Source organism: Alosa alosa, chromosome 19 (assembly GCF_017589495.1).
Source record: "Alosa alosa isolate M-15738 ecotype Scorff River chromosome 19, AALO_Geno_1.1, whole genome shotgun sequence".
Classification (NCBI taxonomy): domain Eukaryota; kingdom Metazoa; phylum Chordata; class Actinopteri; order Clupeiformes; family Clupeidae; genus Alosa; species Alosa alosa.
Genome location: NC_063207.1, coordinates 23,634,206 through 23,647,839, shown reverse-complemented (window position 1 = coordinate 23,647,839; position 13,634 = coordinate 23,634,206). Strand labels below are relative to the sequence as shown.

At 43.7% G+C, this 13,634-nt stretch overlaps 1 protein-coding gene and 1 non-coding gene across 5 annotated transcripts; both read right to left on the bottom strand.

The window, feature by feature from the left end:
* Positions 1 to 47: 47 nt before the first annotated feature.
* On the bottom strand, positions 48 to 13,634 carry adam17a (ADAM metallopeptidase domain 17a). Of its 4 annotated transcripts, none has more exons than XM_048227603.1 (20): positions 13,170 to 13,634; positions 12,151 to 12,283; positions 11,470 to 11,603; positions 9,425 to 9,513; positions 8,972 to 9,161; positions 7,675 to 7,808; positions 7,289 to 7,375; positions 6,854 to 6,985; positions 6,432 to 6,576; positions 6,243 to 6,334; positions 5,939 to 6,091; positions 5,530 to 5,729; positions 5,205 to 5,308; positions 4,768 to 4,902; positions 4,046 to 4,176; positions 3,624 to 3,702; positions 3,431 to 3,519; positions 3,049 to 3,102; positions 2,746 to 2,785; positions 48 to 2,181 (listed from the first exon to the last, which is right to left on the bottom strand). In XM_048227603.1, the coding sequence occupies exons 1-20, from the start codon at positions 13,279 to 13,281 to the stop codon at positions 1,745 to 1,747; spliced, it is 2,670 nt and encodes an 889-aa protein (XP_048083560.1). In that variant the 5' UTR covers positions 13,282 to 13,634; the 3' UTR covers positions 48 to 1,744. The 4 variants fall into 4 exon arrangements, with proteins under 4 accessions (XP_048083560.1, XP_048083561.1, XP_048083562.1 ...); XM_048227604.1 differs by having other exon boundaries at positions 8,984 to 9,161; XM_048227605.1 differs by lacking the exon at positions 2,746 to 2,785.
* Positions 4,520 to 4,599, bottom strand: LOC125284758. Its single transcript, XR_007191928.1, has one exon. It is a non-coding gene; the product is annotated as a small nucleolar RNA SNORA47 (small nucleolar RNA).

Here is a 13,634-nt window from a genome sequence, read left to right as displayed (position 1 = left end):
ATGTTTCATGACTCAGGATTTTGAATCAGGACAGACAAATAAAGTTCTTTGAATTTTGAATACATAACATCACTGAGGCAATTTCAATTTATTAATTCAGGTGCTCATCATGACAGTGGTCAAATGTAACAGACAGCTTAACACACACACACATTTCTAATCTTTCTCCTTGAGGTTGAAGAAGAACCACACATTCCCGCAAAGACTTTTCACCCCAAGGTCTACAGTCTTACTCATTATCAGTCAATTGTAAATCAACATTTACCAACTGAACATAAACACACACAAGTAAAAAACAAACAAAAAAAAAACATTAAAATAAAAAGATGTTTTTTCCACAGGTGAAGGACAGGATATGTTTCATGGCACATCAGTCAGCAGGAGAGGGCCCAGCTGATGTAATATATGTAGGATGAGAAAAACTCATCATTAGATATATTTATTTCAAAACCAAGTAATGTATTTTTTGTTACACCAAATACTGAATAAAACAACTAGAGAAAAACCTCAATATTAATAACAGAAATAAATGTAAAGGCACATCTTACAGTAAGTACATTGAGACTAACAATGATAATGCAGACATAATATGTAAAATAGTAACAATTAGTATAGAATTATTCATCTTATTTAAATTAGGGCAGCAGGCCATAACAAAAGTTTTCTATGTTTCTATGAGGCTATCTGGTGTCATTCATAACCTACTAAAAATACTTTAGTGGCATAATGACACATGCATGCCAGTAATGTGAACCATAATATTTTCGGCAATCAGAATGACTAAACAGCATTTAAATATGGATGCAATAGTCACGATTCCAAGTGACCATCATAGTACAGATCTCAAGGGTCCCTGGTTTAGAGTGCAAAATTGCTGGCAACTTAAGTAAACTTAAGTAAAAAAGCTCTTATTTTGTTTATTGATGTATACCTGACATGCACAGTAAGAAGATCTAGTGCTTTGTGTTTGTGTAGAAAACCTTTCTGCATGATTGAATGGCTTTTAGGATCATAAACAGGCAGATCTAGAGACCACACGTCTCCTGATTGCAGAAGGTAAAGGGAATATGATCACTCACACTGCGTCTTAGTTTGTTTGTGATTAGTTTGTTTTCCATTAGAATGCTTTCACGGAGTGGTGCAGTGCTGTGCAGTGTGTTTTGAGCAGAACTTTTGTCGGACGTCCTGTTTCTATTTTCTTTCTGTCGCTCACGTTGGTCTGCTATATTGACCGAGAAACATGACGGAGAAGCATGTTTAACGGATTCTGTGTGGACAGAGAACATTTAGTGGTATGTGACAAGTCGGATAATGCAGTTAGGACAAGCTCTTACACATTCTCTTAAACCGACTTCAAACTTCGACACATAAAAATGATTCTCAACATACGGCACTTTCAGACCTCCAGTTCTCAAACATACACCACAGAAATTGTCTAAGCAAGCAGCCACTGGCATCCATTAACTACTTTAAGCACCTAATGCTTGTATTTTGACTATTCATCGACTATGACTACTATCGACCATCGTCAGACACATGGGCAGTTGCAAATGCACTCTTTCCCCACAACTGCCTGATCTCTCTCCATTTCCTCTTTGCCCATAGGACCGTGGCTGTGCAGAAGTATACAGTGTGTATTACCTTTTCTGTGTGCAGTATATACAGTAATATTTCATACAAATATATATATAGGTTTGGGCGTGTGCTTGAGCGAACCCCCCTCCACCTTCAGCACTCGGTCTCCTTATTGTCGACGCAGGCCTGCCTCTTGAGGCGCCTCCGGCCGGGCGACGAGGCCGCCCCCTGCTGCTCGCTCAGGTCCTGGAAGGAGCGTGCGGTGGACGGAGGGCCGCTTGGCAGGGGGAAGACGGCCCCCTCCGGAAGCTCGTCGTCCGGCGGCGGCAGCGAGCCGCTGCTGCTGGTGTCCTCCTGGATGGTGGCCATGCGCGGCTGATCCGCTCTGGGTCCGGCGGAGGCCGGGGCAGGGCCTGGGGCGGCCGTTGCCTCCGCTGGCGCCTGCTCCGGCCGAGGAGGATGGGGGCCCGAGGGCCCGCTGGTGCTGCTGCTGCTGCTGGAGCCGGGGCCCGATCCCGAGGCCTGGGCCGCTGAGAACAAGGGTGCCGCCGGGGGCTTGATTATGCGCACGGGCGCCGACTCCAGGTTGTTCAGCATCTCGGCGGTCTGCGGATGTTCACCAGGATGAAGATGAGGAAGAGGAGCAGCGGCAGGAAGAGGGGGGGCACAAAAACAAAACACAAAGTGAGGGTCACTCCAAGCAAATGCGTGTGCTCACGCTGACACTAGCCCTGGGGGCCAGTCTCCCTCAGTGCTCCAGACAGGATTCTCAGACGGACCGCCGGGGCTAGTGCTAACCGCCTTGTCTACTCAAAACACTCAACTCAAAAACAACAAACACTCAAGCAAGCTGTGTAGAGGGGGAAGACACGGCTTGACTTGACACACTTCAACATTACCACACATACAGGCCAGATGCAGGGGGCAAACCACAATGGCAAACCACAGCTGCAAACTGCAATCCAAACACCGCCCACCCCTTTCCGAAACCCAACATACACCTGACCTATGGGGGCAACAGACACCAAGTTTTACACAAGTCACGAGCTAGCATTCCTTTTTAACACAAAACGAGGAAGGAGACCTGCGACAGTCTAGCAGCTCACACTAGCAGGTGCACAGCCAGCCCCGCACACTCACCTGAGGCCAGGGGCTCTACTGCACACTCACCTGAGGCCAGCGCTTTACTACACACCTCCACCACCATCTGCTGCAGTTCCACGGCAGATGGGGCAAACAGTGATGGGACAGGTCAAATTTAGCCAATCACTGCTCAGCTCACACACACACACACGTTCCCAATTAGGGTGAGACCACATGTCAGCAATGCCAGCATGCCCCGTCAGTGGGTCTCCGTCTTTCTCTCATTCCACAAACAGCAGATCAGATTAGTCAGAGGTCAGGATGTGCATTCACTTCTCTGCTACAGGAGAGGAGAAGGTTCGTGGACAACCTGCATGAGGTGCAACTTACACTGGGGTACATGATGGACTTGCTGTTCTCATACTGCCTGTCCAGGTTCTTGTCCTAGAAGAGAAAAATGTACAATCGTAATACCTCAAATGAGAGTATGTTTACAGCTGTAGTGTAACGTTTTTAACATTATAGAACAGGTTGGTTAAAGGAGAATTCCAGCCATTTTTTAACATGGATCATGAGTGTAGCACTGTAGCTGCCTGGCAACTCTAGCAGTTGGCTGCTGCAACTTGAGCTACTACTAGAATCGTTTGTTTAGGGGGGGGGTTTTTGTACCAGTAAGTGGTGACCTTGAGAAACAGCGATCTATGTGGAATTTAAAAAAAAAAAAATGTATTTTGAATTCTCCTTTATGAGGAGGGTTGAGACTGGTCTTTACCACGCAGTGCACCAGGATGCTGAGGGGAATCCAGAAGACGAGGGAGAATACCACCACGGAGCCCACGATGTTGTCCGCTAGGAACTTCCCTACAGAAGAGAGGAGAGGGACAGCTTTCAGTTCAGGCTGAACTGCTGCACGCACTGTAAGCCGCGTCTTTTTGAAAGCACTATAGTTGGGCCACTACACTCACCAAAAGTGTTGATGTCAAGCTTGTCGATGAAGTCCCAAAGCCTCTCAATGACATCCTGCACCTGCTTCATGCATTTTCCCTGTAAAAAACACATGAGTCAAACTATACAAGGTAACAATAAGAAGTATTTGATAATGTATACTGCATTGGCACCCTGCACCTTACGTAATTACAATAGGTATGTGTCAGCACAAATTATAACATGTGACTGCAGTGTAATAAACATTGTAATAACCCAATAACTGAAATGGAACTATTTTAACTACATTATCTTTAGTCTGATTTAATAAATCTTACTTAACATTTTTACACTCTACACTTTCTTGACTCCTCAGGTGACATGAACCACACTCTGCATTCTCACAAGCAGTCGACATAAAAACAAGAAAACAAGCTGGCCCGAGCCAATGATGTGCACGCACCCCCTCGTCGCAGAAGCCTACGGTGCAGGGCTTGCCCTTCCGCAGGAACAGGAAGTTGCCGCTCTCTAACGTGAACGGTGTGCAGAGGCCATCTGCATTCTTGCAGCACACTTTGCATGAGTCATACGTCTCTGGAGACACAGCGGGAGAGGGAGATAGAGAGAAACAGACAGACAGACAGACAGACAGACAGACACACACACACACACACACGAGACACAGAAGTCAGACACATGACTGAACTTCCTTCCTGTCTTATGACTGCCACCCATCTGGGGTGGACCACAACTATCTGTAGGGTCAGCACCACTTCAGTCTGTTTTGTTTGTGTCTTTACTAAAATAAACTACGTAATATGATTAGACATAACGCTTTTTGTAAACTCTTTGATGTGCAGACTAAACACCATCAACCCTACAAAAATGCTGTTGACAAAACACTGCATACAGCCTGAAAATAGAACACAGTTGTTCCAGAGTGTTTGTCATTGCTCTTGGAGGGAATAACCAGTTGTGGCAGCAACAGTCTGGCTACCAAACTTTCTCAATCCTCCTTTTCAAATATTTTCATAGGCCATCAAAAGGCCCTCAGGTTACACAATAATTCTACTGTATTAGGAGCACTACAAAATGTTTTGTAGGCTACTGTGGGTGAAAGCAAAGTCTAATGAGTCGCCCTCATGTAGTTTAATATCCCACATGGCACGTGTGTAGTTTGCTCACCGTTGCAGGCGCAGGACTCCAGGTTGTGCAGGGCCTCACAGAACGGAACACAGTCCCCTCCGCGGCATCGGCCCATGTCCACGCACACCGTCTCGTCCGGCAGGTTGCCGGGGGCCGGGCACTCGCTGTTGGTGCCTATCAGCAGGGAGGAGCTCATTACTACGGCGGTCACTGGGTTTACAGACACGCACAAGGGCTGGGTACTGCTATGCTCACTGCGTCACACTGCTCAATTGACAAGGTCATATAACCCTAGTGTATTTAAATCAATAGCAATTTACTGCATGTTTCTGTCAGGTGTGTGATGTGATCGTTATGGATGTATGGTTGACATATAGCTAGATAGAGATAGACAGATAGATAGATAGATACTTTATTGATCCCCAGGGGAAATTCAATATGGCTGAGGTATGGCTCCTGCAGGCGCCTGTGCTCACCTGTGCATTTGGAAAGGCCCTTGCAGGTAGCAGTGATGGGCTCCTGGCACGTCTTCTCTGGCTGCTCAAACGCACAGTTTTTGCAGCATGGGCTATTGCGGTCACTATGAGCATATGAAGATACACATACATAGCAAATTTAAAAATGATCAAAGATAAACTGCCTGGAACAAGAATAAGGACATATTTCAACCTAAACAGTTGATTACAATAAATATAACCGACTTGCTCCTTGTTTATGTGGAGGTATACACCAGTGTGTGTGTGTGTGTGTGTGTGTGTGTGTGTGTGTGTGTGTGTATGTGTGTGTGCCTTAGCTCCACACCTGCACTGGGCCTCAGGTCGGAACTTGCAGTTGGAGGTGCAGCAGGGGTCCTCGTAGCGATGCAGGAGGCCCGGGTCACACTCTTCGCCCTCCTCCACACGGGAGTTCCCGCACAGCTTACTGTTCCTCACCCGGAAGCACAACGGAGCCTTGAAGCTCAGCGTCTTGCTGACGGACGTCTTACTGCAGTTGGAGAAGCGCTGGAGAGAGATCGACAAAGAAACACAAGAGATCATCAAATCCGTGACACATTCCCCTTAGTCACCAACAAATACACGTTTAGTACAAAAGCATTAGAAGTTAACAACTAAAAGTTTTACAAAAGCATTAGAACAGGAAAAGCCAACTTAAAGAGTCTCCAAAATGTAAACAATGGTGCAAACAGAGGGTCTTGAAAGAGGAGCTGTACCTTGTTGTTGTAGTGGTCCCCACTCACAGCTATGGGGTACATGACGAACTTCCCTCCGTGGTCATCACTAGGGGCACAGTGGGCAATGTTGTCTGGGTCGTGCTCCGCACCAAAGTTGTGGCCTAGCTCGTGTGTGGTAACCAGGTCCGCTTCCTAAGCACATCAATACCGCTAGCTTTCAGATCATTTCACACAGTTTTACAATTTAATAAGTTTGGAACTTAAGGTTTGGTTTAGAAAATGAACGGTGAACTAAAAACACACACACGCAACAAAATCTCTTATGACAGTCTCAGAAACCGACCTTGGTAAGAATGGTTTTTCCATAGTTTTTTGTGCTGGTTAAACCAGTGTTGAGGTAACTAGCCTTCTTTGCAGAGGCAGATGGATAGTACGCTGAGGGGAAAAAAAAAAAAAAAAAAAATCAAACAAAATGACACAAAATTAACACATTTTTACCACCCTCATTTGCATACACACCAACTGCACCTACGTTTTGGGCAGAGACCCCCAAGGGCGTGAGGTTTGGACGGGGCCACGTAAGCCAGTCCCAGTGTGCCCTCATCAAAGTCCTGGTATGTGAACAGGTGAGCCAGACACACGGTGGAGGCGTTGTCTGCAATATCTGAGCTGAATTGCTGAACGGCAGAAATAGAGGAGGCTCAAAAGTCTCAAAGCTAACAACAAGGTCATACACTGAAGAGGTGACATGGGTAAGGTGGCCAATGCATACTTCTATGATTATTCCATAAATAGACATTTGATGTTGAATTTCATCTCATGCCTGGGAAAACACTTTCCAAAAATTCATTGAATGGATACACCACATAACCAGAAGCTACTTGCAAATGACAATCATTTGCCACCCTAGGCATGTTCAGGACCAGTCAGGAACGCACTCCCATAAGTGCTCACCTCCAGGAGCTTCTTGACGTCCCACACCTTCACTTCTTGGCGGCCTTTGGGCGTTAGGCGGCTGGGGCTGCCCTCCATGTTGTAGTGAGCTCCACCACTGGATACCTGCGTGGGCTCTTTGTGAATGATAATCTGCCAAGAGAAAATTAACAGTGGCCATGTTGAGGAGGAGGAAAAACTACAGAAGCACGCTGAATAGCACAGGAGGGACAAACAGTGCCCGCGGGAACACGTCCTGCCTGGGAGGAAACAAGGGCTCGGGCTGTGGATATATATAACCGCTCTTCCCCACTGCCAGATGGACAGATACGAACAACCCCCAACACACACACACACACACACACAGAACACTCTGCTTCTTAAAAAACAAGCTGCTCTACTTCTCATTCAGTGAGTTCACAGGCTGGCAGACCACTGATGGGTTCTGTCACTCACCTGGTGGATCTGAACCCCGTAACCTTTGAACTCATCGTCCCAAGAGGTGTTCCTGTAGATGTCGTCCACTCTGTCAATCAGCTCAATCTGGACAGAGCAGAAACAAATAATCAATAAACAAATAATCAATACACAACGAACATGTTATACTGCAGTTAAATATCTATTCATGTGATCCAAAATGATACCGCAATTTGTTCAAGTATGGGGCCACAGGAAATCTGAAATAGCTTCTGCTATGACCACTACATAACACAAACTACTACATAGCTGAAGAAAACACTCATGTCTGCGTGTGACTAGGGTCACATGTAGCCAATTGTTCCTGATGGGGAATCCTAGAAGTGTTGTTAATAGCTCAGAGATGGAGCAGCCATGCGTCTCACCAGGTAGTTGAGGGTGGTGCTCTCTTCTCCGCGACCCATGTGTCTGAAGAAGCGGTAGTCCGCCACCAGCAGCAGGGGACAGGTGTTCTTCTTGTGGTCGTGGGCCGCGGCCCTCTTCTCCCTATGAAGGGGTTCTGCAGAGACCAGAGAGGGCCGATAAGCATTCTTATCAGGGACAGCTCAATTGGAGGCCTATCAAGTCAACGCTTGGCGACAAAGCGTGTAAAAGAGGAATCCCAGTAAACATGGCGTAGAAATGTTTGCCTTAATGCCCTGATAGTTTACTGCAAGCTTTGCTAGTAACAAGCACAGCACAAAAATGTGCAATCCAGAAGAATGCAAGTGACAACAAAGAACTTGTCACAACTAGTCTAAATCTCTTTGCAAGGAAAAATATGAGAAAATACTGCGGTCTAATTCCATTGTGGAGCTGGGATTGTACTGGTGCAAAGAGAGCAATGGCAAACTTTTCTTACGGGGGTCCTGTTTTGAATACTGATTGATTAGGACATCATAACTGAATATCCAAAGAGGTCAGGATGATTTCATAACTGTCCCAGATCAATGCTAATAACGAATAATAACCGACATTCAGCTGTTAGAGGTGCTACAAATAGCTATTGTTTTTTAGGCCAATTGTTTAGAAATTAAGCCAGTTCTGACAATCAGTCCAAATTGACTGGTCAGCTAGGGACAGCCTTTGTGACTTGTTCCTCCTCATTATGCGTATTCAACAACATTCATTTCCACACAACCCTATTACAACTGATATCTTCCACGCCGCTGAACCAAAAAGGTTTGACAGTACAGTCTATTCACAAGAACACGGAGCTTCTCGGAATTTTCCATGATGCATATCCTTTCATTACATTTTGGGGAACAGCTCATCTTGAAAATAGACAGAGAGACGTCACGACAGACCTGAACAAGCAGAGTGCTAGTTCAATGACCCAGGCAGTTTCTAAACCGCTGAATCACAGCTTTGAAGAAGGCCCACTTCTTTTATCAGCTCTCTGCCTTTTAGGCTCAATGAGGCACAGATGGAACATGCAGTACAGAGGGTGTGTCTAATAGCGAATATGCTTTTGCTCAAAAGAAAAAGGCTTTGGAACTCTGTTCTGATCCCCCTAAAAACACAAAAACACACACCAAAGATACACATGCACATATAAATATACCCACACTCACAAAGACACAAATTATCTTCCGGTCTCCTTTCATTAATTTCCTTCTACTGATTTGCGGACAACATCACATACTGATAATAAAAGCACATCCACACATTCATGGACATTACCTGTCCACTCACCCTTGTCCCCCTCCTCTCTTCCGGTCACTCTGGCTTGTTCTGGAAGGAGGTCCTGGGCCTCGGTGTTGACGTAACCACACACTTTGGGGGAGGCCAGCCGGCTGATGTTCTTGATGTCCTCGGACCGGTACACCAGCAGCCGGCCATCAGAGGCCGTCTCGATAAACCGCCACAGAGGCTTGTGGTGGAAAAAAAAGAAAAAAGAAAAAAAAAAAAGTAATCAAAAAGACCTTCAAATGATGTATTCCAGTTTCATTTTGTTTATGTTTATATGTTAACATATCAGGCATTCTTAACCAAAACAAATGCATGTCCATACTGTTTCTTGATGAGCAGCAATGTAGACTATAATACAAGTCTCTGTTATTAAGAGATTATACTACTGATATACAAAAATGTGGTCTGTTGTCTGCAATGTCGTTCTTTAACCGACGTCCTTACCTCCACGTTGTACTCTGCTTCATCTGTGAGGATGTGAGCAGAGAACTCGTCCCCATCCATATGTGCCTGCACACGAGAGTGCTCCTCTCCTAAGCCATGAAGAAAGGAAAAGTCCTAGATTTAGATACACTTAAGCCTTTCTCAAAAATCTAATCCGTATTACAACCCCAAAACAGAAAAAGTTGTGACGTTGTGTAAAATGTAAATAAAAACAGAATGTCTCGTAAACCCTTATTTAGCAGCAAAAAGGACATAGACAACATAACAAACGTTGAAAATGAAAATTTTGACTATTTCATGGAAAATATATGTTAATTTTGAATTTGGTGCCAGCAACATGTTTAAAAAAAAGTTGGGACGGGAGCATGTTTACCACTGTGCTGCTTCATCTCTTCATTTAACAAAATTCTGTAAATGTTTATGAACTGAGGAGCCCATTTGCTACAGTTTTGATAATGAAATGTTGTCCCATTACTCCCCGATATAGGATTTCAGTTGCTCAAAACTGTATGGGGTATTCTTAGTCGTGTTTTTCATTCCATTATGCACCTAATTTGACAAATCTGGACTGCAGACAGTCCATCTTAGCACCTGGACTCTATGGAGAAATACTATTTAAATATGTGCAGAATTCATGTTGCCATTGTTTTCCTGAAATAGTCAAGGTAGTCCATGGAAAAGACATTGCCTGGATGGCAGTATATGTTGCTCAAAATCTGTATACATCATTCAGAATTGATTGTGGTTTGCCAAATGTGCAAGATTCCCATGCTGTAGGCACTAATGCTCCTTCACACCATCATAGATGTTGGGTTTGGAACTGAGCACTAAAACAAGTTGGATAGGCCCTCTCCTCTTTAGCCCAGATGAGTCCATGATTTCCAAAAAGAATGGCAAACTTTGATTGGTCTAACCACAGGACCTTTTTCCATGTTACCTCAGTCCATTTTAAACAAGCTCAGGCCCAGATAAGAGGGGGTTATTTTCTGTATCATGTCTCAATACAATTTTAGCTGTTACAATTTTGGCTGCAGTTTTTGAATTGAGTATCAAACTGTGCACATAGACAATGGTTATCAGAGGTTTTCCTGATCCCATACAATGACAGGTCTGGAAACAGGTCTAGTGTTGATGCAGTGCCATCTGAGGTCCAAAAGACCACGGCCATTCAATGTGTTTTTCAGCTCTATTCCTTGTTTGCAAAGATTTCTCTGGATTCTCTGAATGTTTTAATAATATTATGTCCTGTAGATGATTAACTCCCCAAATACATCACAATTTCATGTTAAGAAGCATTAAAATTACATATTTTGTGCGCACAAGTTTACGCAGATGATGAATACCCTACATCTTTACTTCTAAGAGACCCTACCTCTCTGGGATGCTCTATTTCATACCCAATCGTGTTGCCACTTACCCTACTTAGTTGTGAAACATTCTGCCTTTTGCTTTCTTTATCATTATACAACTTTTCCAGCATTTTGTTACCAAATCCCAACTTTTTCTGAAACATGTTGCTGGTATCAAGTTCGAAATTAACATATATTTTCCATGAAATAGTCAAATTTGTCATTTTTAACATTTGATATGTTGTCTGTGTCCTTTTTGCAATTAAATATGAATTTAAGAGATTTGCAGATTATTACATTCTGTTTTTATTCATATTTTACACAATGTCCCAACTTTTTCTGTTTTGGGGTTGTACAATGGAGAAGTGAGTTATAATCAATAACAAATTGCCATTCCAACTAAGTTATCAATCATAGCAAAGTTCTGTCTTCAAACCCATGGGAAACAGCTGAGTTAGTGAGCACAATGTCACTCACATTCCCACTTCAGCCGCGGCAGAAGATTGTTAATGTTACCCAGTGGCCAGAGGATAGATTCATAGTCTGACTTTGCCGTATAAATTCCACCAACGACTATACGGTTAATTAAGAGCTTTCAACTTGATTGGGCCTTACATCTGAAGGAGTCTCCACAACTACCACTGCGGGTAATGAAGTGATCTGTGCCGGACAAACAACCACATTTAGCGGTCTTACCTACGACATGGCCTTTGAAGTACTTCTCCATCTGAACTTCATACTGCTCCTCATTTCCTTGATCGTTGACAAAGATTGCTTTGAAATTCTCGCTAAAGAGGTCCGTATTTGTTGTCAAGTAAAGCTGAAAATTCCTGCAGAAAATGATGTTTTCTTTACCAAAAAGTATGTGTATAATCCCAAGTTGCTAATAATGTACGCTTCCAATGCTTTATTGATAATAATAATAATAATAATAATAATAATAATAATAATGATGAAATGACAGTTCATGCAAGTCCAGGACACGAACCAACATGGACCATCCCATTGCTGGCATTACATTGTCACAAGCCAAAATCAAGCAGCTTCCATAGATCACGCGCTGTGCCTGAGGCTACTAAATTTACAATCTGATAAAAACCTCAAATCTCAATAGTGCCCACACACACGTGCACACACACACACACACACACACACACACACACACACACACACACACACACACACACACACACACACACTGGTCTGCTGTTCCAGCTTTCACCATTGATTGTTTTGTTAGGCTATGGCAAGAAGTCTCCCCCACTGACATACAGACAACCATTGTGTGTGTATGTATGTATGTGTGTGTGTGTGTGTGTGTGTGTGTGTGTGTGTGTGAAAGAGAGAGAGTTTGTGAGACAAGTGACTTGACCTTACCTCTTCAGCGCAGAGAAGCTGACCAGTCGCTCCACATGCGAGTGTGGGGCTGTGTCCCTCCTCTTCAGCGAGTGCCTCTGTAAGCTGATGAGTGGGAGAACCTCAAAGTCAGCCAGTAGGGAGCGGAGCACACCTGCACAGGGTTTCAGAGTTGGGATCAGTTTAGTGTCACTGCAAGATTAAAAGTACTTTAATCCTGAATGTGGAGGCTGTTGCCTCTGATTACAGATCAATTTGGGAGCAACAACAGTGTAATTCTGCCAGTGTTTCAATGCGGACATGGTTAAATTTAGCAAGAGTGCCAGAAATTGACACTTAAAGAGTTCAGAGTAAAGGAGAGAAATGAGGGACAGGGAAACACTTCTGCTATGTGTTACTTTTGTAGTGTACATTTGGCAACATAACTAAGAAAGTAACTAGCCTGAGGTCTAGTGATGACTACCGGTGCATGTAAATGAGATGTGGAACTAAGGTAGCCCAAAATAAAACAAGACGTGAGCGTGAAACTCATTACACTTCAGAGAAGCAATACAACTGGTGGAATGAAGACTAAATGAGCTTGTGCAACTTCCACCATCACATTCATTAACATTTTGTCGCCACGAAGAGTCTAGACAACGTTAGAATTACAGTTATATTCGTTTACAAATGGTGCGAAATTTCTTCAGAAGCTAGTATCACATGAAGACAAGCTCTACTGGGCTTACCAGTCCAATTATTCTATAAATAACTCACATTAAGCTTACCAGTAGCATTGGCCACTGTATCTATTTGGTGTGATTGGACAAGTACGGTTAACATAATGTTAATGTCACTTTCGACATGGTATTGAAAGTCCTTCCACTTTTGCAACCCTCGAGATTTCACGAATCATCCAAAGGTTATTGTGGTTGTTTATAGCTCCTGTCATGCATTTTAACTGAGTAGGATGAAATAATGGATAATGAACAAGGAAACAATGCCACTTATCGTTTGAAAAATTCCAGAAACCAAATCTGTCACATTTCTCATGGCCTTACCAAATTCCTTGTCATCTTCGTTTAAACGCTCCTCCCGAAGCAAGGTAGGGCTTGTTACACAGTTTACCCAGCAAGGGGAAAGTAACACTGCACAAAGTAGTAGAGTCCCCATCTACACGTATCATTTGACCATATATTAAACTACTTCAACGATATCATTTCACTGCAGTTCGCTGGTGAACTATTTATCTTCTTCTGCAGTTATCACAGTCGTTTTTATCATGACCTGCGAGTGAAAATTCTCCTTTTAGCTAACGTTACTTAGCTAGACAACTTGCTAACCTGGGTTATTCTATCTTGTTGCGCCTTAAATTAAACGATACCGCCCCGTCAACTGAACGATTACCTTACACATTTATACGACTTGGCTACAACCTAAAGACATTTTCAAACTAAAGAGTAAAGACTATCTGGTTCTACAACTTATGGTGCAAGGCACTAGCAGGGGCGGCTACTGCTACTAAC

Excerpts from the sequence above, each read along its gene's own strand:
- adam17a (XM_048227603.1), bottom strand. The coding sequence starts at position 13,281 with ATGGGGACTCTACTACTTTGTGCAGTGTTACTTTCCCCTTGCTGGGTA. Across the intron at positions 3,520-3,623 it reads GCTTGACATCAACACTTTTG|GGAAGTTCCTAGCGGACAAC; the intron begins GTGAGTGTAGTG and ends TCTCTTCTGTAG. Across the intron at positions 2,182-2,745 it reads TAGTAAAGCGCTGGCCTCAG|ACCGCCGAGATGCTGAACAA; the intron begins GTGAGTGTGCAG and ends GAACATCCGCAG.